The sequence below is a fragment of the Pangasianodon hypophthalmus genome, chromosome 1, assembly GCF_027358585.1.
Source record: "Pangasianodon hypophthalmus isolate fPanHyp1 chromosome 1, fPanHyp1.pri, whole genome shotgun sequence".
Classification (NCBI taxonomy): domain Eukaryota; kingdom Metazoa; phylum Chordata; class Actinopteri; order Siluriformes; family Pangasiidae; genus Pangasianodon; species Pangasianodon hypophthalmus.
In genome coordinates, this window is record NC_069710.1 from 400970 (window position 1) to 428498 (window position 27529).

The 27529-nt window shown below is 40.5% G+C and overlaps 1 protein-coding gene and 1 long non-coding RNA gene across 8 annotated transcripts; one reads left to right on the forward strand and one right to left on the reverse strand.

Annotated features, from left to right (window-relative positions):
* On the forward strand, nucleotides 1–18918 carry rbfox1l (RNA binding fox-1 homolog 1, like). Of its 6 annotated transcripts, XR_008301017.1 has the most exons (13): nucleotides 1–134; nucleotides 6511–6747; nucleotides 10578–10757; nucleotides 11128–11181; nucleotides 11375–11467; nucleotides 12036–12093; nucleotides 12214–12273; nucleotides 12957–13098; nucleotides 13217–13256; nucleotides 13389–13459; nucleotides 13589–13708; nucleotides 14319–15470; nucleotides 15594–18918. XR_008301017.1 is itself a non-coding variant. In XM_026914008.3 (12 exons), exons 1-12 carry the CDS (start codon nucleotides 51–53, stop codon nucleotides 14383–14385), a joined length of 1206 nt encoding a protein of 401 aa, XP_026769809.2. In that variant the 5' UTR covers nucleotides 1–50; the 3' UTR covers nucleotides 14386–18918. The 6 variants fall into 6 exon arrangements, 5 of the variants coding, with proteins under 5 accessions (XP_026769809.2, XP_026769810.2, XP_053085703.1 ...); XM_026914008.3 differs by having other exon boundaries at nucleotides 14319–18918; XM_026914009.3 differs by having other exon boundaries at nucleotides 13589–13664; nucleotides 14319–18918.
* On the reverse strand, nucleotides 505–27529 carry LOC113526720 (uncharacterized). 2 transcript variants are annotated; one of them, XR_003402802.3, is made up of 3 exons: nucleotides 26596–27529; nucleotides 10513–10739; nucleotides 505–1567 (listed from the first exon to the last, which is right to left on the reverse strand). It is a non-coding gene; the product is annotated as an uncharacterized LOC113526720 (long non-coding RNA). The 2 variants fall into 2 exon arrangements; XR_008301041.1 differs by lacking the exon at nucleotides 505–1567 and having other exon boundaries at nucleotides 8187–10739.

Genomic DNA, 27529 nt, shown 5'->3' on the forward strand with positions numbered 1-27529 from the left:
CTTTTCTGTCTGTCTCTCCTGCGTGGTGTCTCTCCTCCTGGCTATGCACCATGTTGTCCTCTCCTGCGGTCATCCTGCAGCCGTACGGTCTCCCCGTGTACCCACAAACCTCCTGCTACCCCAGCCTAGTGCAGGTAACCCCACAACTCTCTCTCTCTCTCTCTCTCTCTCTCTTTTTTTACCTGTCTGTCTCTCACTTTACTCTTTAACACGTCTCTCACTCTGTCTGTCTCACTCTCTTTATCTCTCTATGTCTTTTCTCTGTACATTGAGAAAATGTATTTCTCAATCTGTTCTCTCTCTCTCTCTCTCTCTCTCTCTTCTATTTCTGTCTTTCTACATCTGTCTTGCTCTTTCTGTCGGCTCTGTCTTTCTCTCTCTCTCTTTACCTGTCTGTCTCTCACTTTACTGTTTAACACGTCTCTTGCTCTTTCTGTTGTCTCTCTCTCTTTGACTTTTTCTATCCCTCCATATCTCTCACTCTTTTTCTCTATATTTGTCTCACTCTCACTCTCTCTCTCTCTCTTTCTAATGTGCTTTAATTTTATTCTCTCTCTCTCTCTCTCTCTCTCTCTCCAAGCTGTTATTTTAAACCTGCCTGATGTCTCTCATGTCCATTAGAAGACACTTTACCTGTGTATTGCGTAAGAATAAAACACTCCGTGTCATGCTGTTATAGAAAAATAATCAACCCTTATGTGGTGTAATGCAGTAATGCAGCCAGACGCAAAGCGCGTCCACAAGTGTTTTATTCCTCTCATTCCACGGCAACCTGACGATGATAACAATTTTAAAATTTATTAAATATCTCATATGTTTTATCCATTTATGGTTACATTTAATGTTAGTTCCTGTTCTCGTGTATGTTATAGCAGCTATAAACAGTCATGAGTTAAAACACACAAAATTGCAGCTTGTCTTTATTTCGTAGCGAGAAACTGCAAAGAAGCGTAAACTCATCTGTCCTGAAGATGTCGGAAAACTTAAAGTTACAGATTTACCTCTGACTGTTACAAAGCGCTGACACTGGAGACTCCTTCCATAATCTGTTTCTGTGAATGAGCTGTTACTATAGAAACGATAACGTATTAGAACGAGTGCATTAATATAAACCTATACTACTGTCAGAGCTGCTGTTCTAGAGAATTAATCAACACCTTCTGACCAGCTGTGGTGTAAATAAGATCATCAGTATGATGTGATGATGGTGAGGATGAGTATGAAATGGAGTGATGAAATGATGAAGGCTTTATCAGACTGAGCTCCAGTAAACGAACGCTACTGCTTTTTTGTGCTTCCTGCTGTTTTGTAGTATTTTAACTTGCTCAGATGCCTCTGTTCAGCTTTCCTGCTTTACACACACACACACACACACACACACACACATACACACACACACACACTAATGAGTGTGCCACTAACAGTCTTGTGATTTATTGTATATAATATTTTATAGACATTTTGTGAAAAAAATAGTGATTTGTCCAACAGTATGCTGTTAAATACTCACAACAAACACACACGTGTAACGGAGCGAGTTATCCCACTCCACACACCATACACACTCCTGTACCGCAAAAAAGAGAAAAAAAAAACAGAAACAAAAATATATATTAAAACAGAAAACTGAAATCTCATCACACACGGCAAAAATGATTTCTTAGCAAGAGAAAATATCTCGAATATGGACACATTTATTTAATATTTCTTATTAGGAGATTATTATAAATAGAATTTGTGACCATTCAGATGGTTTTTAGAGGCTTTTACACATTTCAAACTTTATATTTTCTTCTGAAAATCATCATAAGACTGAAATTAGTAAAAAAAAAAAGTAATATAAGTCAGATATTAGATAAATTCAAGAATATATTCAAGATATTTTCACTCAGTAAAGCGTCACTTTTAATACAGTTTTAAAGACACAAACAGAAATAACGAAAGATAATGTCGGTGTTTGACTCTGTGCAGTAACACACACTGAACTGTTCCTAATTTAACCCGTGTATGTGTGTGTGTGTGTGTGTGTGTGTGTGCTGTATTTTTAGTCTTTACCTATCAATGCAGATACACACACACACACACTTAGGTCTGGTATTTCAGTTTGTGTGTGAGAGATAACCAAAGTCAACGTATATCAGAATTATTAGTATATCAGAATTTATTTAGATTCATGTGTAAAGACGTAGTGAACTAAAGTATCGGACCAGTTGTAAGTGTGTGTGTGTGTGTGTGTGTGTGCGTGTGTGTGATCCTTCAGCTGTTTCTGTTGCTGATCTTTAACCCCAACAGCGACAGCTGAAAGAGGGGGTGGGGTTTAAAGTGACACTAGTGAAGGGGTGTGTGTGCGTACGTGTGTGTGTGTGTGTGTGTGTGTGTGTGTGTGTGTGTGTGTGATTGGAGTGACACTATCCCCTATCTAACACCTCACTTGTGTGTAAATGGAGGATAAAGGAAGAGTTAAAACAGGAAGAAGTGACATTATGTGTGTGATATTATCACACGTTTGTGCTGAGTGATGCGTTAGGTCTCATTGATGACAACAATAATAATAATAATAATAATAATAATAATAATAATAATAATTACACACACACACACACACACACACACACAGCTGTAAACTCTTTCATTCAAGCCAAAATACACCAAACTTTTCATTCTGTCTTCCGTTCTTTTGTGTGATTAGTACTTTGATTAGACAATGTGTGCTCAGTCTGTTTACTTTTGTAAAAACTAATGAGATGAGAGTAAATAATCTATGATGACGCAATAAAAACAGCACACAGGAATGACTCATTACTCTGAGTGAGCAGGTTCACTGCGTACAGTCACGTACGTTAATAAACCGTGATTATTGTGTTGTTTCTCAAAACTGGAGTGTGTGTATCTACAGGGATTTACGGTAAAAAAGCTGCAGCTCAACATCTGTTTCAGTTACGACAAGAAAAGATGCACACTTTATTATTCATTACTGTACAGAACTGTTTTTTCTACAAGAGAATGTTTACTTTGTGCTTTGTTTTTAAATTGTGTTGTTTTTTATGTAAATATAACTGAGGATTAACACACAACGCTCTGGAGTGTGTTATTGCGCTTGTACCACAGTGCTCATATCTGCTAAAGATTACACTCTTCACTTTATTAATGAACGACACGTCGTGCGTTTTAACGGTTTATAATCAGATTTAATGTTGAGGAACATCTGAGAGACGAGTTAGTTCCTGTTCTCACTTACTTACACTTACAGCTGCGATTAACAATCATTCTTCACCTCTCTCTCACTCTCTCTCTCTCTCACACTCCCTCTCTCTCACACTCCCTCTCTCTCTGTCTCTGTCTCTCTCTCTCTCTCTCTCTCTCTCTCACAAAGCGTAAACTCCTCTGTCCTGAAGATATCTGGGAAACTTTACAAAGCGTGTGACTGTTACAGAACGCTCACACCCGCGACTCCTTCCACAAATATTAAATAAACATCTCCTAACAAACAAAACCCACATCACCATATTTCTGTTAAACAAAAATCAGTTTATTATTAGTGTTAGATTATGTGGAACATCTTCCGAACACGTCCCTGTGGATGAGCTGTTGCTATGGAAACGATAACGTATTAGAACCAGTGTGTTAAAATAAACCTGTCGTTGACGTTACAGTCAGAACCACTGTCCGAGCCGCGAGCCACAAATAGTGTACAACTTCTGACCAATCAGATTCGAGCATTCCACCGCACTGTCGTGTAATAATAATGTTATAATAATATTATAAAAAATAATATCCAAAATAATGAACATCTCGGTGGTATAATTTATAATAACTAGATTCTAACCTGAAGTATTTGATGTGTTGATGGTCAGATCTCGCTCTGTTGTTCTTTAATATCTTACTGAAATTTTTTTAATCACTTTTTGATGTTTTTTCGCTGCATCATTTTCAGAACTGTCAGAGTGAACTGGTTTCATGTGGAGCTCTCACCATGAACACATCGAGTCATTTATCCACTTATTGTAAATTATACAGCTGAGATTTTGTGTGTTTCAGATATTAGACACGATTTACATAAAAAAATTGAAAGTTTTAGTTGAACAATGTAACGCAGAATGAACATAATGCTCTAGGAAAAAGATGCTGCGTACAGATGTTGTGTAATTAATAAGAAAGTGTGTGTGTGTGTGTGTGTGTGAGTGTGTAAACTTCTCTAGTGTTTGCATTGTATTTAAAACAGATGAGCAGTAACTATTTGTTTATTCTTAAACTCCGTATACACACACACACACACACACACACACACACACACGCACTCCAGTTTGGGGAGTGCCTCTGATTGGCTGAATTTCCAGTCTGGGTGAGAAGTCAGGACAGCTGAAACCATTCAGCCAAATGGCAGGTGTGTGTGTGTGTGTATGTGTGTGTGTGTGTGTGTGTGTGTGTGTGTGTGTATGTGTGTGTGTGTGTGTGTGTGTGTGTGTCTGTAAATAAGATCTGGAGGAAATGGGACATCATTAACATCACTTTCCTGCTTCACATTCACACCAAATCATCCACAACCTTTGTTCCAGAACCTTCTTCCTGTTCTACAATTTATTATAAAGTTACTGCAGAGTATAAAAATATCTTTACACCCTGCTGCTGCTGAGTGCTGCACTCTGATTGGTCAGAAGGTGTTGATTAATTCTCTATAACAGCAGCTCTGACAGTAGCGCAGGTTTATATTTGTTCTGATACGTTATCGTTTCTATAGTAACAGCTCATTCACAGGGACGTGTGCAGCGGACAGACTGAAAAACGTGTGTAATCTTTGACATGGTGAAGTTTCCTGTAAAATTTCACATGTATGGAAGGAGTCTCCAGTGTCAGCGCTTTGTAACAGTCAGAGGTAAAGCTGTAACTGTAAGTTTTGCGACGTCTTCAGGACAGAGGAGTTTACGCTTCTTTGCGGTTTCTCAGTAACATGCGGAACAAGCTGCGTTTTTTTTGTCTTATTAACGTGAAGAGAGAGAATAAAGAGACGCTGGTGAGGAAACGAGTGTTTATAGCTGCTATAACGTAAGTGACAACATTACATGTAACTATAAACGGATAAAAAGTGTGATTGTTAAATTGCTGTGGTGTAAGAGGAATAAAACGTGGGAACGTGCTGTTATAGGAAAATAATCATCAGGGAGCAGGGAGACTCTGTATACACACACACACGCTCTCTCTCACACACACACATGCACACACACACACTCTCTCGCACACACACTCGCTCACACACACACACACACACACACACACACATACACGCTCTCTCTCTCTCTCTCTCTCACACACACACACACACACACACTCACTCTCACACACACACACACACACACACACTCTCTCTCTCTCTCTCTCACACACACACACACACACACACACACTTACACTTTTATCCCCCATTTGTGACACGGTGAGATTGTAGGTATATTTTGGGTTTTATTATCTTATCACCACACACACACTCACACACACACACTCACACACGTGCTTCTGTTCAGTGTCAGGACAGGACAGGACAGGTGGGAGGGGGCAGGAGGATGATTGACAGGGGCAGATGGGGTATGCTGTGCTGTGATTGGTGAGTGTGTATGGAGGGTGTAAGAGTGGGCGGGGCTAATGCACGATCATTAAAGCATGCGAGTGTGTGTGTCGTGAGAGAAGAGAAGATGCACTGAGATGGTAAGAGATCACTTTCTACTTTCATTTATTTTCATTTTTGAGACTTTTTTGGGGTCTGAAGTCATGTTTGTTAGCATTTAATAAACTCAGATTTATTTGGAGATCTGACTTTATTTAGTAATAAATTATTTTTAAAGGTAACAATTCGCATTTTTGGGTTTTAAATGTTGTCTTTTGGACACTTTTGTTTTTTGTTTAGTCACAATTCACATTTTTAGGAATACAGAGAGAGTTTCTGGGGTCGTATTTGTCATTTCTGAATATTTAAAAAAAAACAGCTGAAAGCATCATATCGTTCATTTTTAGTTTAAATACACGTTTTTGGGGTTTAATAGAGTTTTGAGATCACATGTCATATTTCTGCTGTTTTGGTGAACGGTGTCCGGTTTCTCACTGGCTGTATTACATGCAGAATGTTGGATCATGTTTATATATTTTTACTTGAATTGTTAGAAGTCATATTTTGCAGGTTTATGGTGATGTGGACATGTTCTGGGTGCGCTGTAAACTCTACACTGAGCTTCTTTCACACTTTAGTTTTTCTGAATTTAATACTAATTATTACTAATAAATGTGGACTGTAATCTTTTTTTTTTAAATGTGTCTCTTTTAGTGAAATATTTATATAATTAGTTACCAGATATTTAACTTTCATAAATATGAAATAATTATTATGCTAAACAATATTTAATGATTATTAAATATTTAATTAATAGATAATATTAGTAGTGTAATTTTTGATAAATAATTATTCATTAATTACAGGATCTGTGTCCTCTCTCTCTCTCTCTCTCTCTCTCTCTCCTATAGGGTGCTCCTGCTCAGGAGGCGGGGCCAGGCAGCAGTGACCCCGCCCTTCCACAGGTCTACGCCGCACCCCCTTCGTATCCACCACCTGGACAAGCCCCGCCCACACCTGCACCCAGACTCCCACCTCTTGACTTTAGCTCCGCCCACTCCGGCTCTGATTACCCAGACCACCATCAGCTCAGAGTGTATCAGAGCGCTCAGCATGAGGGGGCGGAGCCTATACCTGCCAATAACACGGTAAGAGAAAGACGATTGGCTCGTGGACTGGAGGTAAATATTCACTCGTGACGTGTTAAACGCCGTTTAACAGCGTGAGACTTCTAGTCATATACATTTAATCTGAAGAGTGTTTAATCTGTTCGAAGCGTGACGTGTCACTCTGAATGAAATGAACTTCCTGTTTTTACAGACATTCCTGATGTTCAGGGTGTTTAAACGTTAAATAATTTATCTTTACTTCAGCACAACAACAACGCATCTGCACCTTTTAGACATTTATAAGTAATAACTGTGACTCAGCGTTATAACACTGTTATAACACACGGTTATGTTTATAGGATAAGAAATATAGTTCATTTTTAAATATCATGCTAGTTTCACACATTAGCATGTTTACTGTTCGTAAACAGTTTGTTTTTAATTTGTTATTTAACTATAATTCTATAATGTACTGTCTGTATATTATGTAAAATGTGTAGAATTTTATATTTTTAATCCGATGGTGCAAAGTGAATTCTTTGTAAACAGCAGTCTGAGTGAGATATTCGTGGTGTTTGTAAAATAATAATTTGAATGATTAAGAATTAATAAATATATTTAGTAATAATACTGAAAATACTGAACAGCAGTAAATCAGAGACGGTGATCTGATTTCCACTTTTCCATTCAGGATCAGATTTTAATCATTTCATTTTAGCTATTAATTATTTTAAATTACGCAGGTGTGATAAGTGTGTAATCAAGTCAAACACTTGAGATATGTGTGTGTGTGTCTGTGTGTGTGTGTGTGTGTCAGCTGCATTACCATACATGGTCAGAGCTGAGAGCTGTGTGTGTGTGTGTGTGTGTGTGTGAGAGAGATATGTATAGCAGCACACACACGCACACACACACACACACACACACACAGATCTGTCTGTCTGTCAGTGTTTCAGTTTAATGTGGTTCATTGTCATGACTTTAAATTTGAGGAGTTTCCTCACATGCACTCAATCTAGGGGAAGTGGATGAGGGTGCATTGATAAGGTGGATAGGGACGCGGCCTGTCTCTAATCTACGGTATATATATCCTGCCACTAGGGAGCGCCAGCGTCACACACTGGAGGTTTCAGAGCGGACGAGCTCCTCCTCCCTCCTCTTTCAGCCAGGTTCACACCTCTGCATCGTGACATCATAGCACCTAAACCCCGCCCCCTGAACACACACACACACATACACACTCATTACACCCCCCCTCCCCCACACACCCTGCTCTGTCTGTGTGCTGCGACTGAGGATGATGATGATGATGATGATGATGATGATACACTTCTTTATCCCCTCCTAATTAATATTTGCCCTTTTACATGGAATCGTGGGTAATGACCTTTAACCTCATTCGCCTTATTGCAGCACCGTGACGTCTTACACTTCCTGCATCTCTCTATCCCTCTCTCCATCTTTCTCAACTCCTTGTCTTCTTTCTTTCTTTCTTTCTTTCTTTCTCTGTCACTGTCTTTCCCATTGTTTTCTTTCTCTATCCTCTCACTCCCTTTCCTTCATTACTCTCTCTCTCTCTCTCTCTCTCTCTCTCTCTCTCTCTCTCTGTGTGCCGTGTTCAGATTTCAGTTCAGCGCTCAGTGAGGATTTAATACTGAAATTCCAGACATCAGGATTCAGAACTCAGTTGTAACTACAGACTTAAGCGCTATTCAGAAGTTTTGTGAGAGTCACGCACGTGGGGACAGGGGCGTGTCTCAGTTGTGTGGGGGCGGAGTTTGTCTAAAACGGGTGTGTGTCTCAGTTAAGCAGGGGCGGGGTTTATATAAAACAGGGGTGTATCTCTCTTATGCAAGGGCGGGGTTTGTCTAAAACGGGTCAGAATGAAGGGTCTGGGTGTAGAACTCATCTGTGAGACCTGATTCTCCTGTGAAAGCTCTCTGAGGTCCCAGAGAAGACCTTGTTACTACTACACTATAAAGCGAGGTCATTTCCTGTGCTTGTGGAGGAGGCAGGTCTCTCAGGAGAGGTGGAGAGGTGGAGCGAGCGAGGAGAGATGGAGAGCGAGTGAGGAGAGGTGGAGAGTGAGGGAGGAGAGGTGGAGAGTGAGGGAGGAGAGATGGAGCGAGCGAGGAGAGATGGAGCGAGCGAGGAGAGGTGGAGAGTGAGGGAGGAGAGGTGGAGAGTGAGGGAGGAGAGATGGAGCTTCAGTCATGTAAATCTAACCTGTAAATTTAGACCTGAAGCTGTTGACTCTGAATACGACCCAGTGCGTTCTTTCTTTCTTTCTTTCTTTCTTTCTTTCTTTCTTTCCCTCTCTCTCCTTTTCTCCACAGCTGCAGCTAATCTGTTATTCCCTGCTTTTCTGGGCCCCTGTGCTTTATTTTTCAGTCTTTATCCCTTCATTTTTATTTTCCTCTTTTTTTTGCTCCAGCAGTTTTTATCTTTAATCTGCTGTCAGTAACACAAACGTCTTGATGATGATGATGATGATGATAACAGCGTAACAGTGTAATGGCATTTTGGTGAGACAGGCTCACACACACGCACACACACACACACACAAACACACACACACACACAGTGGCATCGTGGTGCATTGTGGGTAGTGGATGTGGGTGTGACGCACTGTTAGCTGTAGTGCTGAACTGCATGGGGTCTTTTATCCACACTGATGATGTAATCAGACATGTGATGATGCAATACAAAGTGATGATGTCATATGACGTGGTTAATATGTTGTTCCGTGTAAGTGCATCAGGAACGGCTGATTATTCATCTTATTGATGATACTGAGATTTTTTAACATGTACAGTTCGTCATACTGATCTGTCTCTCTCTATCTCTCTCTCTCCTTCTCTCTATCTCTCTCTCTATCTCAGTCTCACTCTCTATCTGTCTCTCAGTCTCATTCTCTCTCTCTCCCTCTTTTTCTCCCTCTCCCTCTCTCTTTCTCTTTCTCTCAGTCTCATTCTCTCTCTGTCTGTCAGTCTCTCTCTCTTTCTCTCTGTCTCTCTCTCTCTCCCTGTATCTCTCTCTATCTCAGTCTCACTCTGTCTGTCTGTCTCTCTCTCTTTCTCTCTCTGTGTCTCTCTCTGTCTCATTCTCTCTCTCTCCCTCTTTTTCTCTCTCTCCCTCTCTCTCAGTCTCATTCTCTGTGTCTGTCTGTCTCTCTTTCTCCCTCTCTCTCTCTTTCTCTCTGTCTCTCTCTCTCTCTCTCCCTCTCTCTCAGTCTCATTCTCTGTGTCTGTCTGTCTCTCTCTCCCTCTCTCTCTCTTTCTCTCTGTCTCTCTCTTTCTCTCTGTCTCTCTCTCTCTCTCTCTCTCTATCTCAGTCTCTCTGTCTCTCTCTCTTTCTCTCTCTCTGTGGTGTATAGTTGAGTAGTGTGTCTAACGGGCATGTGTGATCATGTGATCAGAGAGCTGTGGATTAACCCCCACTGGGTGGCGCTCTGTCACTGGATGGAGAATGCTCATATGCTTCTGTGTTCACTTTATTTCCTCTTTATTTTACATTCATTTTGTTTTGTTTTGATCCTCCATGAAAATGACAGCGTGCTGTAAATTTCTGAAATGAACTGAATTTATAAAAAAGTACGCTAAGTGCTATACTGCATATGACTGGCTTACTACTGGTCACATGACTTGTTATATTTAGGCTCCACCCCAAATGCTAGCACTCAGTGTAGCTGTAACTCCAACAGCCGCCATTTTGGCTCTCGTATTAATGACTAGTTAGCATTGCACTTGCTTAGCTACTGTTTGGGACATGGCTTTTTGTAAAAGAATATTCTGCCTAGTGTACCTTTACACCACTCCACAGTCTTTACTTTAATCTTCTCTCTCTCTGTCGCGTTGTCCGTCGCTCAGGATGAAGGTCTGGCCCCCGTGACCTCCGACCCCCAGTCCCTGAACGTCCCCGTGGCGACAGGGGGCGGAGCAGGAAGCGGCAGCGAGGAGGAGGGGTCTGGGAAAGCCCAACCCAAACGCCTTCATGTCTCCAATATTCCCTTCAGGTTCCGTGATCCTGACCTGAGACAGATGTTCGGGGTAAAATTACAAAAAAATATAAAAATAAAACTCCTCAATTAGCAAGCACAGTTTTAATAACTGAATAAATTAAACACACTCCCATGTTATTATTATGACAATTATAATAAATTAATTATCAAGTGTCAACAACATTAAAAGTTTAACTGAATCTTTACTGATTCAAACAAATGAATCAATTTGAAAAAACTGAATCAAGTGAATCAGCTTATTTCCACATCATCTTTCTTATGCTAAACACACACACATACACATAGCAACACTGTTAGCTTATTGCTAGCTTTATTAGCCTATGCTAATAAACAAATCATGTTTGATCCGGGTGTCAATAATAAAAAAAAAAAATAAAAAACTTTCTTTTGTCTTTCAGCAATTTGGCAAAATCCTGGACGTAGAGATCATCTTCAATGAGAGAGGGTCAAAGGTCAGTGATTATCTGTATCTCACAGCTTCTTACATCACTTCCTGTCTTCCAGATTAAGCTGTTTTTCCATAATACGCCCTTGACAACTTTTCTCGGGTGAAGCTACCTTCCCTGCTAACTCTGTTAGCGAGCTAATTTATATTCACTCTGAAGCGGTTGGAGGTTGTGACTCTCAGCTCCTGTTGTTCTTCAGGGTTTTGGCTTTGTGACGTTTGAGAACGCGTCAGAAGCCGATCGAGCGCGAGAGAAGCTCAACGGGACGATCGTGGAGGGGAGAAAGATCGAGGTGCGAACGCTATAAACGTGTTTATATTCATTGTTGTTACCGTGAACCCTGTGTATATGTGCTGTTTGGGTTACACATGTTCTGTCTTAACCATGAAGACTGATGATGTCATACTAGCAGTCCTGCCTTCTCCCAAGATTCTGGCAAATTAGCGTTGTGTATGCTAGCTAGTAGCCTTGCTAACTTGCAAACACTCATAACTTAGTAAGGTAGCATTACTAAATTAGCATTCCACCTTTAACTACAAATCAAACGTCTCACTATGACACTAAAATTGCGTCTAAGTTTGCATTACGTTACGTCCGTACTGGATTGGCGTTTATTTTCCAGCGCAAACACGGAGCACGAGTACGGTGGCCCGGTGATGACCTCACATGACATCACTGTGTATACAGTGACATCATCAGCGATCTAGGGCAGTGAATCAATTGAATCAGACTCGCAGTGTTTGATTCAGATGATTCAGATCCATTTTGAAGGAATCGAGTCAGTAAAGTCAGTAGTAGTGACTACTGAGTTTGGAGTTTTAAGGAAAACGCAGGAATGATTTGTGTATTTTATTGTGAAGGTGAACAACGCCACGGCCAGAGTGGTGACGAAGAAGCCGCAGACTCCGCTCGTTAACGGTGAGCTCGTTATCGTCACACGCTCACATTCATCAGCTCCACGGAGAACCTGCACCACCGTCTCGCTGTGACCCGTCAGAACTATAACTCCGTTAATCCTGTTTTTGTGTTTGTTTGAAGCTGCAGGATGGAAGATTAACCCCGTGATGGGAGCGATGTACGCTCCGGAGCTCTACACCGGTACGCCATCTCTCTCTCTCTCCATCTCTCTCTCCATCTCTTTCAATCTCTCTCTCCATCTCTCTCACTCTCTCCATCTCTCTCTCCATCTCTCCATCTCTTTCAATCTCTCTCTCCATCTCTCTCTCTATCTCTTTCAATCTCTCTCTCAATCTCTCTCTCCATCCCTCCATCTCTTTCAATCTCTCTCTCCATCTCTCTCTCCATCTCTTTCAATCTCTCTCTCAATCTCTCTCTCCATCTCTCAATCTCTCTCTCCATCTCTTTCAATCTCTCTCTCTATCTCTCTCTCCATCTCTCTCACTCTCTCAATCTCTCTCTCCATCTCTCTGTCTCACTCACTCTCTCCATCTCTCTCTCAATCTCTCTCTCTCTCTCCATCTCTCTCTCAATCTCTCTCTCCATCTCTCTCTCTATCTCTCAATCTCTCTCTCCATCTCTCTCTCTCTCTCTCCATCTCTCTCTCACCCCCTCCTCCACTTTTTATGACATGCTCATTAGCTGAATGGTTACAGCATAATCCAACTTACGAGTGCATTATGGGTAACACACACACACACACACACACACATATACACACACACACACACACACACACACACACTCTAGTGTTTGGGGGCGGAGCCTAAATGAATCTTCAGTGAATCCTCTCTGAGATTAACTCATTTCTTCCTCTTTTATAGTGGCCAGCTTTCCTTATCCCGTTCCCACGGCAACGCTGGCTTACAGAGGCTCCGCCCTGAGGGGGCGTGGCCGTGCCGTGTATAATACAATCCGCTCAGCGGCTGCAGCGGCCACGCCCACTGCTGTTCCCGCCTATCCAGGGTCAGTCTTACTCTCAGACAGACGAAACATTATCTGTCTCACTGTCAGTGTATAACGAATAGTGTGTGTGTGTGTGCGCGCGCGTGTGTGTGTGTGTGTGTGTGTGTGTGTTGTACAGGGTGGTCTATCAGGATGGATTATATGGAACTGAAGTCTATGTAAGTTTAAAAACAAGTTATTTTGTATAAGATATTTAAATAAACTTTGTGCTGATACAATATGAAAGTGTGTTTGTGTGTGTGTGTGTGTGTGTGTATGTGTGTGTGTGTGTGTGTGTGTGTGTGTGTTAGGGAGGATACCCTGCTGCATACAGAGTGGCTCAATCTCCTTCAGCCACAGCTACAGCAGCGTACAGTGATGGGTAAAAACAATCTAATCCAATCTAATCTAATCTAATCTGATCTAATCTAATCTAATCTCTATTCATCATTTAATCAGCTTTTATACAATTCATCTGTATAAATGTGTGTGTGTGTGTGTGTGTGTGTAGGTACGGGAGAGTGTATGCCACTGACCCCTATCATCACTCTGTAGGTCCGACCACCACATACGGAGTCGGCACTATGGTGATTCACACACACACTTCTTCAGTGACCTTCAATGATTCAATGTGTGTGTATGTGTATAAAGTGTGTGTATGTGTATAAAGTGTGTATGGAGTGTGTGTATAGAGTGTGTGTGAGTGTGTGTATGTGTATGGAGTGTGTGTGTGTATGTGTATGGAGTGTGTGTGTGTATGTGTGTGTGTGTATGGAGTGTGTGTGTGTATGGAGTGTGTGTGTGTGTGTATGTGTGTGTGTGTATGGAGTGTGTGTGTATGGAGTGTGTGTGTGTATGGAGTGTGTGTGTATAGAGTGTGTGTGTGTATGGAGTGTGTGTTTATAGAGTGTGTGTGTGTATGGAGTGTGTGTGTATAGAGTGTGTGTGTGTGTGTGCATGGAGTGTGTGTGTATGGAGTGTGTGTGTATAGAGTGTGTGTGTGTGTGTGTGTGCATGGAGTGTGTGTGTATAGAGTGTGTGTGTGTATGGAGTGTGTGTGTATAGAGTGTGTGTGCATGGAGTGTGTGTGTATAGAGTGTGTGTGTGTATGGAGTGTGTGTGTGTGTGTTAATGAGTGTATTGTGTGTGTATGGAGTGTGTGTGTGTGTATGGAGTGTGTGTGTGTGTGTATGGAGTGTGTGTGTGTGTGTTAATGAGTGTATTGTGTGTGTTTCCCGCAGGCGAGTCTGTATCGAGGAGGCTACAATCGCTTCACCCCATACTGACCTCCGTACTGACCCCCGGTGACCCCTGGTGACCCCACACTGACCTCCTGCCCCCTCCCCCTCCTCCTCCTGGATGATACACTGGGTGGAGCTTCAATCAGCCAATGAACTGAAGAGCCTGGGAGAAGCCACACCCACACTGACCTCATACATGGTGCTCACAACGCTCACACTGTCGTAGTTAGCATTACGCTAATAATAAACTACTGAAGGAGAAGAGTTAAATACTGCTAGCAGTTTAGTTTCACCTTTTTATCATTTTTATCATTATTATCATTATTATTATTATTATTATTATTATTATTATTACTACTTTTCTTACGATTAGCAACACCAGTGGTACGCTAACATGCTAATTATCCCGTCAAACAGAGCGGCTGTAACCCGAGCGTGATCAGGAAAGACAGTGTGTGTGTGATTACGATGTGCTGTTAGCAGGTACGTGCTGACGTGTTTGTACGCTAATCTACGATATTATTATTATTATTATTAATAGTTAAATCACAACATTCGCTTTTAGCTTGCTGAGCAACAGAATTACAACGTTGTTTTTTTTTTTTACAAGCTGCTAATTTTCTCAGCTAGCGTAAACCAAATTCAGGAAATTTTGAACAGTGACAGACAGACGTCTTTGTTTCAAAGGGGCGGAGCTTAAGTACAATTGAAAAGTTAAATCAGCCAATCAAACGTGTTCAGATGACATCAGCACACCAGTCTGTGTAATGCTAGCTCTCTTTGCTAGCAAAAATGTCTGTTGCTAAAATGTTTAATTACGCAATATAGCACTATACCTAACGTTAGCACGCTAGACAACATGTCTGGTTACATAAAAGATAGCTAGTTAGCTAGCTAACATTAGCTCAGTGCTGGACTATAACACTGTGTAATTAATGTTAATGTCAAGCGTTCTGATTGGCTGGTCAAGTTTGAGTTAAGCTCCGCCCTCCGCAGTATCGCACGCTAAATATCGCAGAATATCGTAGAAGCGATGATCAGCACGTACCGAGCGCTTAGTGAACATATGAATTATTTTTGTAGATTATTGTAATATTGATGTGCAGTGCAGTGTGTGTGTATAGAGTGTGTGTGTGTATAGAGTGTGTGTGTGTATAGAGTGTGTGTGGAGTGTGTGTGGAGTGTGTGTGTATAGAGTGTGTGTGTTTGTGGCACAGGTGCAGGTAACTCTGTTTTTTCCTCCTCCTCACTTTGTGTGTATGTGTGTGTGTATAGAGTGTGTGTGTATAGAGTGTGTGTATAGAGTGTGTGTGTGTGTGTGTGTGTGTGTGTGTGTGTGTGTGTGTGTATCTACCTCTGCGCTGATGTTCCTCAGGGGTGTGACGATATAAATCAGTATCACGATACGCTGATACGTTTCACACACATGATGACGCTGAACGCGCCACACTGAGCAGGAAGTGTGATAGTGTGATATTGATATCGTGTGTTGGAAGTTTACTGTGATGTGAAAAGTATCGTATCGTATCGTATCGTATCGTATCGTATCGTATCGTCGCAGCCCTGAACTCTGTTCATGTTTTAGAGAAACTCTTCTGCTGTTTGTTTTCTGACTAAATCTCACTGAGACACTTCTGATTCTCTCACACTTTACACACGCTATATACACACACACACTCTATACACACGCTATACACACACACACACTCTATACACACGCTATACACACACTTTACACACGCTACACACACACCTTACACACGCTATACACACACACACACTCTATACACACGCTATACACACACTTTACACACGCTATACACACACACACACTCTATACACACACCTTACACACGCTATACACACACACACACCTTACACACGCTATACACACACCTTACACACGCTATACACACACACACACACACACACGCTATACACACACACCTTACACACTATACACACACACACACACCTTACACAATCTATACACACACACACGCTATACACACACACACGCTATACACACACACACACACACACTCTATACACACACACACGCTATACACACACACTATACACACACACACACGCTATACACACACACACTATACACACACACACACACTCTATACACACTCTATACACACACACACTCCACGCACTCCATACACACTCTATACACACACACTCTATACACACTCTATACACACACACACACTCTATACACACACACACACACTCCACGCACTCCATACACACTCACTCCATACACACTCTATACACACACACACACACTCCACACACTCCATACAAACACACACACACACACACTCAGTGAATAAGTGCACTTTGAACTTTGAACACTATTTAAGACGTCTCTTAACTGAGTTATTATTATTATTATTATTATTATTTATTCACACACAGTGTAATGACTTTAAAAATCCTGAGCCCCAAAACAGCATTAAGAGTGTGTATGGAGTGTGTGTGTGTGTATGGAGTGTGTGTGTGTATGGAGTGTGTGTGTGTGTGTATGGAGTGTGTATATGGAGTGTGTGTGTGTGTCTTTTCTTTCATTTCTATCTCTTCTTTCTTCCACATATGTACCTTTGACCTTTGACCTCATGCTCTTGTGTCTCTTTTTTAAAGCCATTGTTACATTAATTAATTTATTTATCACTTTTTCCTGTTTTTTTCTGTCATTTGTGCTGAAATAAACTCTCTCTCTCTCTCTCCATTCCTCCGTCTGTCTTTCCTTTTCTTCTCTTTTCCCTCTTATTGATTATTACGCATTATAGCAGGTTATAAGCAGCTGCATCTCCATCAGCTTTTTACATGCAGATTATTATTATATTATTCTTCCTTCTCTCCTTTATTTCTATCATTAGAAATATATTCTGTTTCTTTCTTCCTCTTTTTCTCTGTTCATTTTTATTTTTATTTTTCCTTTCTTTATTTAATTCATTTTTTTCCTTCTTTTTGTCTTCTCCTTTCTTTCGTCCATTACCTTTCATTATTCTGACTGCTAATAAATGTTTTTTCTTCTCTCTTTTTCTTCACACTTCAGTTATTTCACTTCATTATTATATTCCTTCATCTCTCTCTCTCTCTCTCTCTCTCTCTCTCGTTTCTTTCGTATTTTCTTCCTCTCTCAATCTACCAGTTTTTCAGTTTTCCTCCTTTACTCTGTCCATCGTTCTTTCTGTCGTTCTGTTTGTATTCTGTCCATTTTTCCTTTCTCTCTTCCAATCTCTCTGTATCACTCACTCCACACCTCTTTATTCTCTTCTGTAAATTTGTGCATCTCTTTTTGTTCACTCTAAATTCTTTACTTCTCTCTCTCTCTCTCTCATTTCTTTCTCTTCTGTTCTTCCTGTCATTTTCCTGCTTTTTTTTCCTTTTAAAATTCTCTCTTGCTAAATAAACTTTTAAACTTTTATCATCCTCACTTTACTACTCTGACCACAATCTTTCTTTCTTTCTTTCTGCTACTTTAGCGGTCACTCCATTTTTCTTTGCATGATTTGACATTTACATCTATCTCTGTCCTCTTTTTCCTTGTCATTCTTTTGTTCTTCTTTTCTTTCTTTAAATTTTTTTCTTTTCTTCTCTTTCCTTGTCACCAAAATGCTTTAGCTATCGCTCTATTCCTTTTTTTAAACTATTTATATTTCTTTTTTTATCTTTGCATGATTTGATCTGTACATCTATCTGCTCTCTGTCCTCTTCTTCTTTTTTTCTTCTATCCTTTCTTCTTTCTTTATTCCACTTCTTTCCTGTAAGCTGATTTAGCAATCGCTCTCGTGTTTTCTCTCTCTCCCAGCATGCACTTCTTTCTTCTTTCCATTGCTGCGGTGTGTTTTCTCTCTGCCACATAATCCCTCTCTCTTTCTTTATTCTGTCTTTCCTTCTTTCTTTTCTGTGTTTGATTCTGTTGTTTTTCTCTTTTTTACTCCTCTCAGGCCTGTTTTCTCTTTGCATGCACTGATCTGTTCATCTGTCTACTCTGTCCTTTCTTTTTCTTTCTTTCTTTCTTTCTTTCTTGTGTGTTATGCTTTAGACACCACTTTCTCAATTCTTTTTTTTTTTCTTAATTCTTTCTCTCTGCTCAGGCTGCTCTGTTTTTTCCCCCTACATATTCTTTCTATCTTTTTTCTGTGAACTGAAGAATGTTTTCTTTCCTCTTTCATTTCTTCATTGCTTACTTTAACATGTTTTCTTTTTATCTTTCAAATCTGTGCATCTCTCCATCTCTTCTCCTCCTCCTTCTGTTTATTCTCTGTTTAATCTTTTCTTTCTTTCTCTTTATAATCACAGAGTGTTTATCTCACTGTCTAGAAAGTCTTGATTACTTTTTCACATCCTGCTGCTGTTGTACCCGAGTCACCTGTGTCCTGTGTGTGTGTGTGTCCTGTGTGTGTGTCCTGTGTGTGTGTGTGTGTCCTGTGTGTGTGTGTGTGTGTGTGTATCACAGTGTGTATTATACAGTGAATAAAGGGATTATTGTTCACATGCAGTCAGTGTGATGAATAAAGCAAATATAATTCGGGTTAGATTAATTCTGTTCTGTCAGCAAATAAATCACCTCAAACATAAACTGTGTTGTTTTTAACAGAGCAGCTGCAGCTGCAGCTGCAGCTGTGATGTGATGTGATGTGATGTGACGTGGTGTGATGTGGTGTGGTGTGTTACTGTTAAGGCTTTCACTGTTTCACAATCTGCAAAAGGGGATTTTGGTTGATGGATAAGAAATAAAAACATATGTGGGCAGGCGGAGGACAAATAACAGGATACGAGTCAGCAGATTTATGAGGCCTTTACAATAAGTGCTTCAGTCTGGAATATTTTAATGCTCTTGGAGTTCAAATCATTCCAACTTACTGAGAAGTTAAAGAAAAAATAAATGAGATATTCTTCATGCTAAAATCCTCTCAGATGGATTAATCTGTAAATCAGCAGCAGAGAAATTCAGACTGTGTGTCTGGGATATAATGCTGATAACTCAAACACAGCAACACACACACACACACACACACACACACACACACACACACACACACACACACACACACATGGAACTGAGAGACTTCTGCCATTCCTCTTACCCTCGAGAGAAAGGGGGGGGTGGACTCAGGCCTAAAATAGGCCTAGTGGAATAGGGAAGTGTTAGCTCAGTGGTTAAGACGTTGGCCTTCTGATCAGACGGTCAAGAGCTCAAATCCCAGCACCACCAAGCTGCCGCTGCTGAGCCCTTGTGCAAGATCCTTAACTGCTCAGTTGTATAAATGAGACAATTGTAAGTCACACTGGAGGTAAAAGCTTCTTGAAGGTTGATGCTAAACACTGACAAGATTTAGCCAGTCAGTCATATTTATCTATAAAGCACATTTAAAAACAACAGCTGTTGGCCAAAGTGCTGTACCAAATTTAAGCATATACCAAAAATACAAAAGTAAACATAGAACACAGCAACAGATACACTATAGTACACTACAGTCATGCCACTGCGCTTACTTATGACCATGTGCAACAGTAAATAAATACGTTTTAAGAAGAGACTTAAAATCAGCGCACGTTGGTGCAGTTCTTATATAGAGTGGCAAATTATTCCAAAGCTGTGGAGCGGCCACTGAAAAGGCACGATCTCCTTCTGATTTCAAGCGTTTCCTTGGAACAGTCAACTGAAGACTACCAACTGATCCAAGTTCCCTGGAGGCATTACAGTGTAATTTATTGTAAAACAGCTGCAACACCTCTGCTGGGGGAGGGAGGGGGAGAGAGAGAGGGAGAGAGAGAGAGAGAGGGAGGGAGAGAGAGAGAGAGGGAGAGAGAGAGAGAGAGGGAGGGAGAGAGAGGGAGAGAGAGAGAGAGGGAGGGAGAGAGAGAGAGAGAGAGAGAGGGAGGGAGAGAAAGAGAGAGAGAGGGAGGGAGAGAGAGAGGGAGGGAGAGAGAGAGAGGGAGGGAGAGAGAGAGAGGGGGGGAGAGAGAGAGAGAGAGAGAAATTAAATATACTAGATAGATAGTTTGGTTGCTGCCAAGTTTCACAAAGAAATAAAAGGTCTACATTTTTCTTCACAAATAATTTCTTCTTTTTTTTGTAAGCAACCGACACTTAAAGAGCAGAATGTTCACTTTTTTTATCACTTTATTTGAGCTTATTTTTGGTAGCTGGTGCAAGTGTTGTGTGTTTATCCCTCTCTTTATCAGGGGCTGATGCTAGTTTATTCCTTCATCAGACCAGACTGAAGTCATAGATCCAACCTCATGAGCATTACTCACAAGTCCACCAAGTTTACTGCGAGAGCTCAAGTGGATATAGCGAGAGGAGAGCTGGGAGGAAGGGTAGAGACGTGACAGTTCAGATGATGAATAGAAGTTAGCCGTAGCACAGTGGCTGTACGTGGAATCGCCAAGTTTGTCAATGGAGTCCAAAAACGTTAACTAGCTGACCGCAATCCAGCTGGGAGACAGCATGTAATGGTCCCAAACCTGAGAAGCAGAAACTTCCTCACCGCTTACCAGCTTTCAGAGCGCGGAACGGAGAAACGAGGGCTCGTGTTATAACACGATGTATATATAGGCTGGAGCGGTCAGAGACACACAGGATACTGAGACTCATCTGAAGAAGGAAAGGTTCAGAGATCCACAGTTTGGTGATCCAGTTTATTGGTTATTTAACTAGGAGTTGAAACATCCTGAAACATCAGCAGACAGATGAACGACAAGCAGCGAGCAGCGACAGACAAACGGAGCAGCATTCAATCAACCCAGAAGCATACAGAAATTCCTATTTAAAAAAAAAACAGGATGTAAACTGCGCTGATTATGTTTCTGGATTTGGGAAAGTGTACAATTAAAAGACAACTAAAACTTCTACACAGAACCCCACAACATTCCTGTTTCTGGAAGCTAAAAAATAAAAAATTTTACATGTACATGTACGGTAAAGTGTAGCTCTTTTCGAGTTTACGTTTTGTGGTTTCATGGTAACAAGACAAGCTGCGTGTTTATTATTGACATGTACCAGCATGGAGAAACGCTCGAGGGATAAACAACTGTTCACTGAACAGAAGGTGTGGATTTTTATGATAGGCTGAGTAAGAGGTGGACAATAAAAGCATCTACATTCCATCAGAGACAGCAACAGAGTCAGAACGAGTGTCCGAGGTACGATTACATCCATCCAGCTGCAAGGCTACGTTCACTCCAGGCCTCAAAACTCGCAATTTTTTTTTTCTTGCGCAACACGACGTCTGCGTCATCAGCCTGTCCACTGTTTCACTTTCACTCAAAAACAGGAAGCGAGTTTCACGAACTCAATCACAGATATCTGCATATCGTGCGCGTTTTATCATCTCAACGTTTTTCCTTCTACATCATTCATTCCATCTCGAGTTGCATCATGCGTACGATTCAAACTCCCTTCATCCTCGGTAAGTAATTAATATTTCCTCTATACGTTAGATCACGTCCTTCTCTGCTCCGCCATTTCGTGGTGCGGGCAGTGGTCGGTGTCGGCCATATTAGCAGCTCTGCTTTGTGCTTTAGTGCTTTAGTGAACTTTAAACACTTCAGCTTGCACAATGGGATGTTTAATGACTCCGGGGTTAGAGTTTTACTAGTTTAAGCTCAGATTGTTGTGGAGTGACTCTTTACACGCAGCGTTACGGAGGGATGAGACTCAAATAAACACGGTGTGTAAACACATTTCTGCTGTCTGATGTTGTGCCGTTAAGTGACATCATTTAAAATGTCAGTTATGGAGATTAATGTCGGATTTATTCTGAGTTCTCCGGGTCAAACCCGCGCGGTTATGCTACATCAGTAGGGTAGCTAATACACTGTAACACGAGTATACTGTGTGTGCATATTTCTGATGCATGTTTTTTTCTGCTTGTGAAATGAGAATCAGTTTTTATAAAACCTGATACATTAAATGATTAGAAATATTATATTATAATTAATGAGGAGATTAGTGTGAGTGTGTTCTGTGGAATAGATGTACTGTGCAGTAAAGTCAATTCTTAATTAATCATTATTTCACAAAGCAATGAGGTTTGAGGTCTGAGTGTAGAACTGTTCTGTAGAAACGCACACGCAAACGTTCTAATCCCAGTCTAATCACACAGAATCCCAGGCTAATCCCAGTCTAATCCCAGTCTAAGCCCAGTTCTCAGATGAATGATACCTGAACAAGGCTTTTAACCCCAATAAGCTAAGCCAGTGATATCAGTCCTGTTACATATCCGCACTTCTCTTAGCGACATCACTACCGTCAGCTTTAACACTCCGCTGTTATAACTATAAACAGATAAAAAGCACGATGTGTCCTTCTTTAATAAATAAGTGAGTAGAATTTGATGTCAACAGCAATGACATTTCAGACACAGTTTGGCCAAATGTTTTGTTTATTTTTGCTCAGTCGATGGAAATCGTTCCCAAAGAATGTGTTGGATAACGTGTTGCGTGTCGCCGTGGTAACGCACAGACTGACTGACAGTAACTGTAGTAACGGTTTCAGTGTAATGAACTACTGCTAGAATTGGAATTTTATGTCATGAACACAGATGAGTGGAGTGATGCACGCAGTGACACGTCCCAGTGCTGTTATATTAAATATCAGCGCCCTAGTTACTGTATCTGGAGCTGTCAATCATGCTAAACACGATACTGTGTCTTTATAGAAGAACTTAATATCTACTTAATATCTTAAAGATCTTTTGGACTATTAATTAAATATTCTTCCTCCTTGCTGTGTGATCCTGATGTGCGGTGGGATAAAACACTGACTTACAAACAAACAAACAAACAAACAAATAAATAAATATCAGCGCCCTCAGTACGCCACTCGTCCAATCAGATTAGTGGATCAGAACTGCTGTATAAAATACAGTAGCTTCATATTACTGTAATAAAGTTGCTTGTGTATACAACACGTGTGTAATTACACACCATAACATATCATTTCAAGGTAAAATAAACTGTGTGTGTGTGTGTGTGTGTGTTGAGGGTAAATACTAGTATTTAAAAATGTAAGAAAGCTATTAGTTCTTGTTATTATCTTATAATTCAGTAAATTGCATTGCCTGAAACACTGTGCTGGTACGTTCTGCTTTCTCCGAGTCACATGTCTCTGTACAGTGGTGTCAAGTTACTCTGAATCTGAAATCCCCTCGTCCCTGTGAGCAGCAAGCTGACGCATGAAGAAGATCTTTTTTTGGCATTTAGTGGTGGTGAATTTCTTGTTCTGTAACAACGGTGTCTAAACAACAAAACACAGCTTGTCATGTTAAAGTTACAGCTACAAAGCGCTGACACTGGAGACTCCTTCCGTGAATGCAACATAAACATTTCTCCTTACAGTAAACAATTTTTTAAAATCTGCTTATTATCAGCGTCCGCTGTACGAGTCCCTGTGAATCAGCTGTTACTATAGACAAACCTGCGCTACTGTCAGAACACCTTCTGACCAATCACAATCCAGAATCTCTGTTCTGAATGGAAAAATGTGAATTTAGCAACAGTCACGTCCAGTTTAATAGAAACACCTGCTCATTCATGCAGTTATATCATGTTACAGTCTGTTAAAGATGGTTGTGGCATTTTAATGTGATTTGAATGACATCATTTCTCCAAATGTCAATATTGGTTGAGTGAAACTGCTGTGGCCTGTTTATCCAGAAGAGCTTCATTTTTTATTGAAAGTGATTCTGCCTTTTCGAGTTGCTGCCAATAATTTTTCACAGTGCGATGTCTAGGAAAAGTCCCAGCTCGCCCCAGAGGCGTTGTCAGAGGCGTTATATTTTGCAGCTTTTAGTGTGAAACCATTTAATGTGGTTTGAATCACGTTCTAGCAGCAGAAGAAGACTCAATACACACACACACACACACACACACACATACACACACACACACACACACAGACACACATACACACACACACACACACACATACACACACACACACACACACACAGACACACATACACACACACACACACACACACACACATACATACACACACAGGCTACGTCTACAATAATCCAGATAAATTTGAAAATGCATCTTTTTCTCTACATTTCGGCCTTCTGTTTTTGTCCAGCGAAAAAGGAACCTTTCGAAAACGCTTTCCCAAGCAGATAAATTTGAAAACGCTGTTTTTTCACGTTATAAGGTGGAATGAGAAAATGGAGATATTCAAAAACGATGATGTATTTTTAGTCATGTGACCCATTCAACTCAAAACAAACAAGATGGTGGAGGATGCTGTACTGCAGTTGTTGTGCCTGCTGTCCAGTTTGATAGCATTGTTAAAGATTAATGTCACTTTGTAAAACCTTCAGACTGCATTTTTTAAATAAACGCCTGACAGAAATGACGCAGGCCAAAGCGTCTTACGTTTTTACACACGCGCAGTATAGGGATGTGAGCGTTTTCAGACGTTTCAGTGTAGACGAGCAATTTTTGGAAAACATTCGAAAACGCAGGTGTAGATGGAGAGTATTTTAAGCTTAAAATGCAGTTTTCAGATTTATCCGGATTAAAGTGGACGAAGCCTGAGTGTGGACGGAAGGCCAAAACGTAGAGAAAAAGATGCATTTTCAAATTTATCCAAAATTATGACGTAGCCACAGACACATAGGCATTAATAAATCCAATCAAACCCCATAAATCCAGGATGGTTTTCATAAAAAGTCAGATAACTGAACACCACTGCTGAACCGGAACTGTACACAGTGACGTATAAATAATTCATTCCACTAGAGATGCTATATATCCAAGAAGACAAGGGATCAGCTCTGAGACTAAAAACAGCTGCTACACTTTTCCTTTTTCCTTACACAATCTTACACAAGAAGTCAGTGAAGTCATTAGCATGATAACCAGCCTTTTAAAAAGAGGAGAGGCCACACAGTGACTCCTGCACCATTCACATGGTTTGGATTCAAGCTGAAGATCATATTCATTATTTAATCTCCAATACAGTTATCCAGACAGATAAAATAACAATAACGTTGGTGATCTCCAAATACTGATGGACCTGAGTGTAACTCTGCTTGTTAAGCTGGAGACGGAGGACAAGCATTAAAGGATCACATGAAACCATGAATACAGGATTTACTTTCACGAGTGTGTGCAAAATATTATCAATGTTTGCTTTTATCCAGATTTTCCTGGTCATAAATATTTGACATAATCGACAGCTGCAGTCTGTAACAAGACGGGGAATTTCCAGGGTGTGTGTGTGTGTGCGTGTCTGTGTGTGTGTGTGTGTGTCTGTGTGTCTGTGCTCTGTTCCAGACATTGGGCAGGTCCAGTATTGTGCCTGCTTGGCTGTGACCTAAATACCAATAAAGGCAAAGGGTAAAGTCACGTATACAGTTATGTGCAAAAGTTTGCACACCCTGAGACAAAATGAAGAGGAAAAAAACTGACTGTCAGCAACAGGCTGTACATGTTGTGTATATTTATCACACATGTCCATCATCTAGCACACAAATATTCCAAATAGCAGCATATTTACTTTAATTTCTCATGACAGATGTGTGTAATCTCAGTGCTGTGTTTATGAGAATCAATATCAACACCCAGGGCAGGGGACAAAACACAGGCAGGAAAAAACTCATAAAGAGGAAACACAAGTGAGAGTCATAGCAAGGAAACATAGGGCTTAGGAAGCAAGGAAACTCGAGATACTGTGAAAAAAGAAAACAATAGCTAGGACATAATGGAGATAAAGGCATGGAAAGACTTCCGCCTCGAGACACTGACACAATAAGCTTTAAATAACTAAACTAATCAGTAATTATAATACAAAACAGAACATCAGGAAGAGATTAAAACTCAATCTACAGCCACTAAGAGCTCAGATAAGAGCAATATATATATATATATATATATATATATATATATATATATATATAATACTAAATAAACATCACTGCTTTAATTATTGTACTGTAGACTCATTTACAACATGAACAGAGCATTGATAGAGATTTAATTACTTATAGTTTAACAGTGTTTCAAAGCAATTAATTAATTTTGATATGTGAGAAACCCTGCTGCTTCTTTCCTCTGTGATCTCAGAGATAATCAGAGATAATATAAACACTTGAGCTGAAAGAACGGCTCAGTTTACACTTCGAGAGTCAAGTGGAGTCTCACTGAGTCATTAACAGTAAAATTACTTCCACTTACACACACACACACACACACACAGAGACACACACACACACAGAGAGAGACACACCCTGCATATTTCACTCTCACCTGCTTACAGGTCCGTTTATCTTTTCACCTTTCTTTCCATTCGTAGTCTTTTGTCTTTAGCAAATACTTTTTCCACTTTTCCACTTCCCTGTTTCACTTCTCTCGCTTTTACTGGCACATGTCACCTCCTCCCTCTGTCCCTTCTCCCTCTCACATCTTATTCATGTGATTTTATCGTCATGCCAGTAAAACACGAGAGTGTGTTTCATTTTTTTAATTACCTATAACATCTGCCTACACAGCCTGCGCTCCATTCCAGCTCAGAGTCACTTTATTCTGAAAAACAGAACTTTTTTACCTGAATATATTTAATGCTTAAACTGATGAGATGGTGAGATTTTAATGTCATTTCACTTATTTATCCAGAAGACCTTCATATTTTATTGAACGTGCTTCGACTTGATTGAAGTGTTGCCAATATTTTAAGGTGTTTCTGTCCACAATGATCTAAAAATCCTGGCTGTTTGGTTTTTAGCCCAGTTTTTCTGATCCTAATTCTGGGATTCTGGGATATCTTGCTTTAAGGCTTAAACTTTGCAATGAGCTGAGTTTAATAATGAGGTATGTGTAGTGTAGTGATTAAAGTCTTTAAAACTTAAAGTCCTCTTAAACTTAAACTCACATTCTTGCAATCTCTCTCTCTCTCTCTGTCACTCACTCACTTGCTGTTTACATTCATACTTTCCATTTAGTTTTCCCCAACACCACGCCCAGGCTTACTGCCGCTACACGTTATCTAATCCAGTGTCTACACATTTAAAGCTGATAACATCACCGTAATCATTAAATCATGCTAATGTGATGCACACGCTCAGAAAAAATTTACACAGATTGAGGCTTTCGATTAAAGGAACCTGAGAGATTGAGGCTCATTCACAGGATATCAGTGGAGGTTAAGGATCTGAGGGAAACCTGTAGAGATAACACACAACTG

What these genes read in the sequence shown, in the direction of transcription:
- rbfox1l (XM_026914008.3), top strand. Translation starts at nt 51, where the DNA reads ATGTTGTCCTCTCCTGCGGTCATCCTGCAGCCGTACGGTCTCCCCGTG. An exon ending in GCAGACTCCGCTCGTTAACG is followed by an intron (nt 12,094 to 12,213) that starts GTGAGCTCGTTA and finishes GTTTGTTTGAAG; the next exon opens with CTGCAGGATGGAAGATTAAC. An exon ending in ACAGCAGCGTACAGTGATGG is followed by an intron (nt 13,460 to 13,588) that starts GTAAAAACAATC and finishes GTGTGTGTGTAG; the next exon opens with GTACGGGAGAGTGTATGCCA.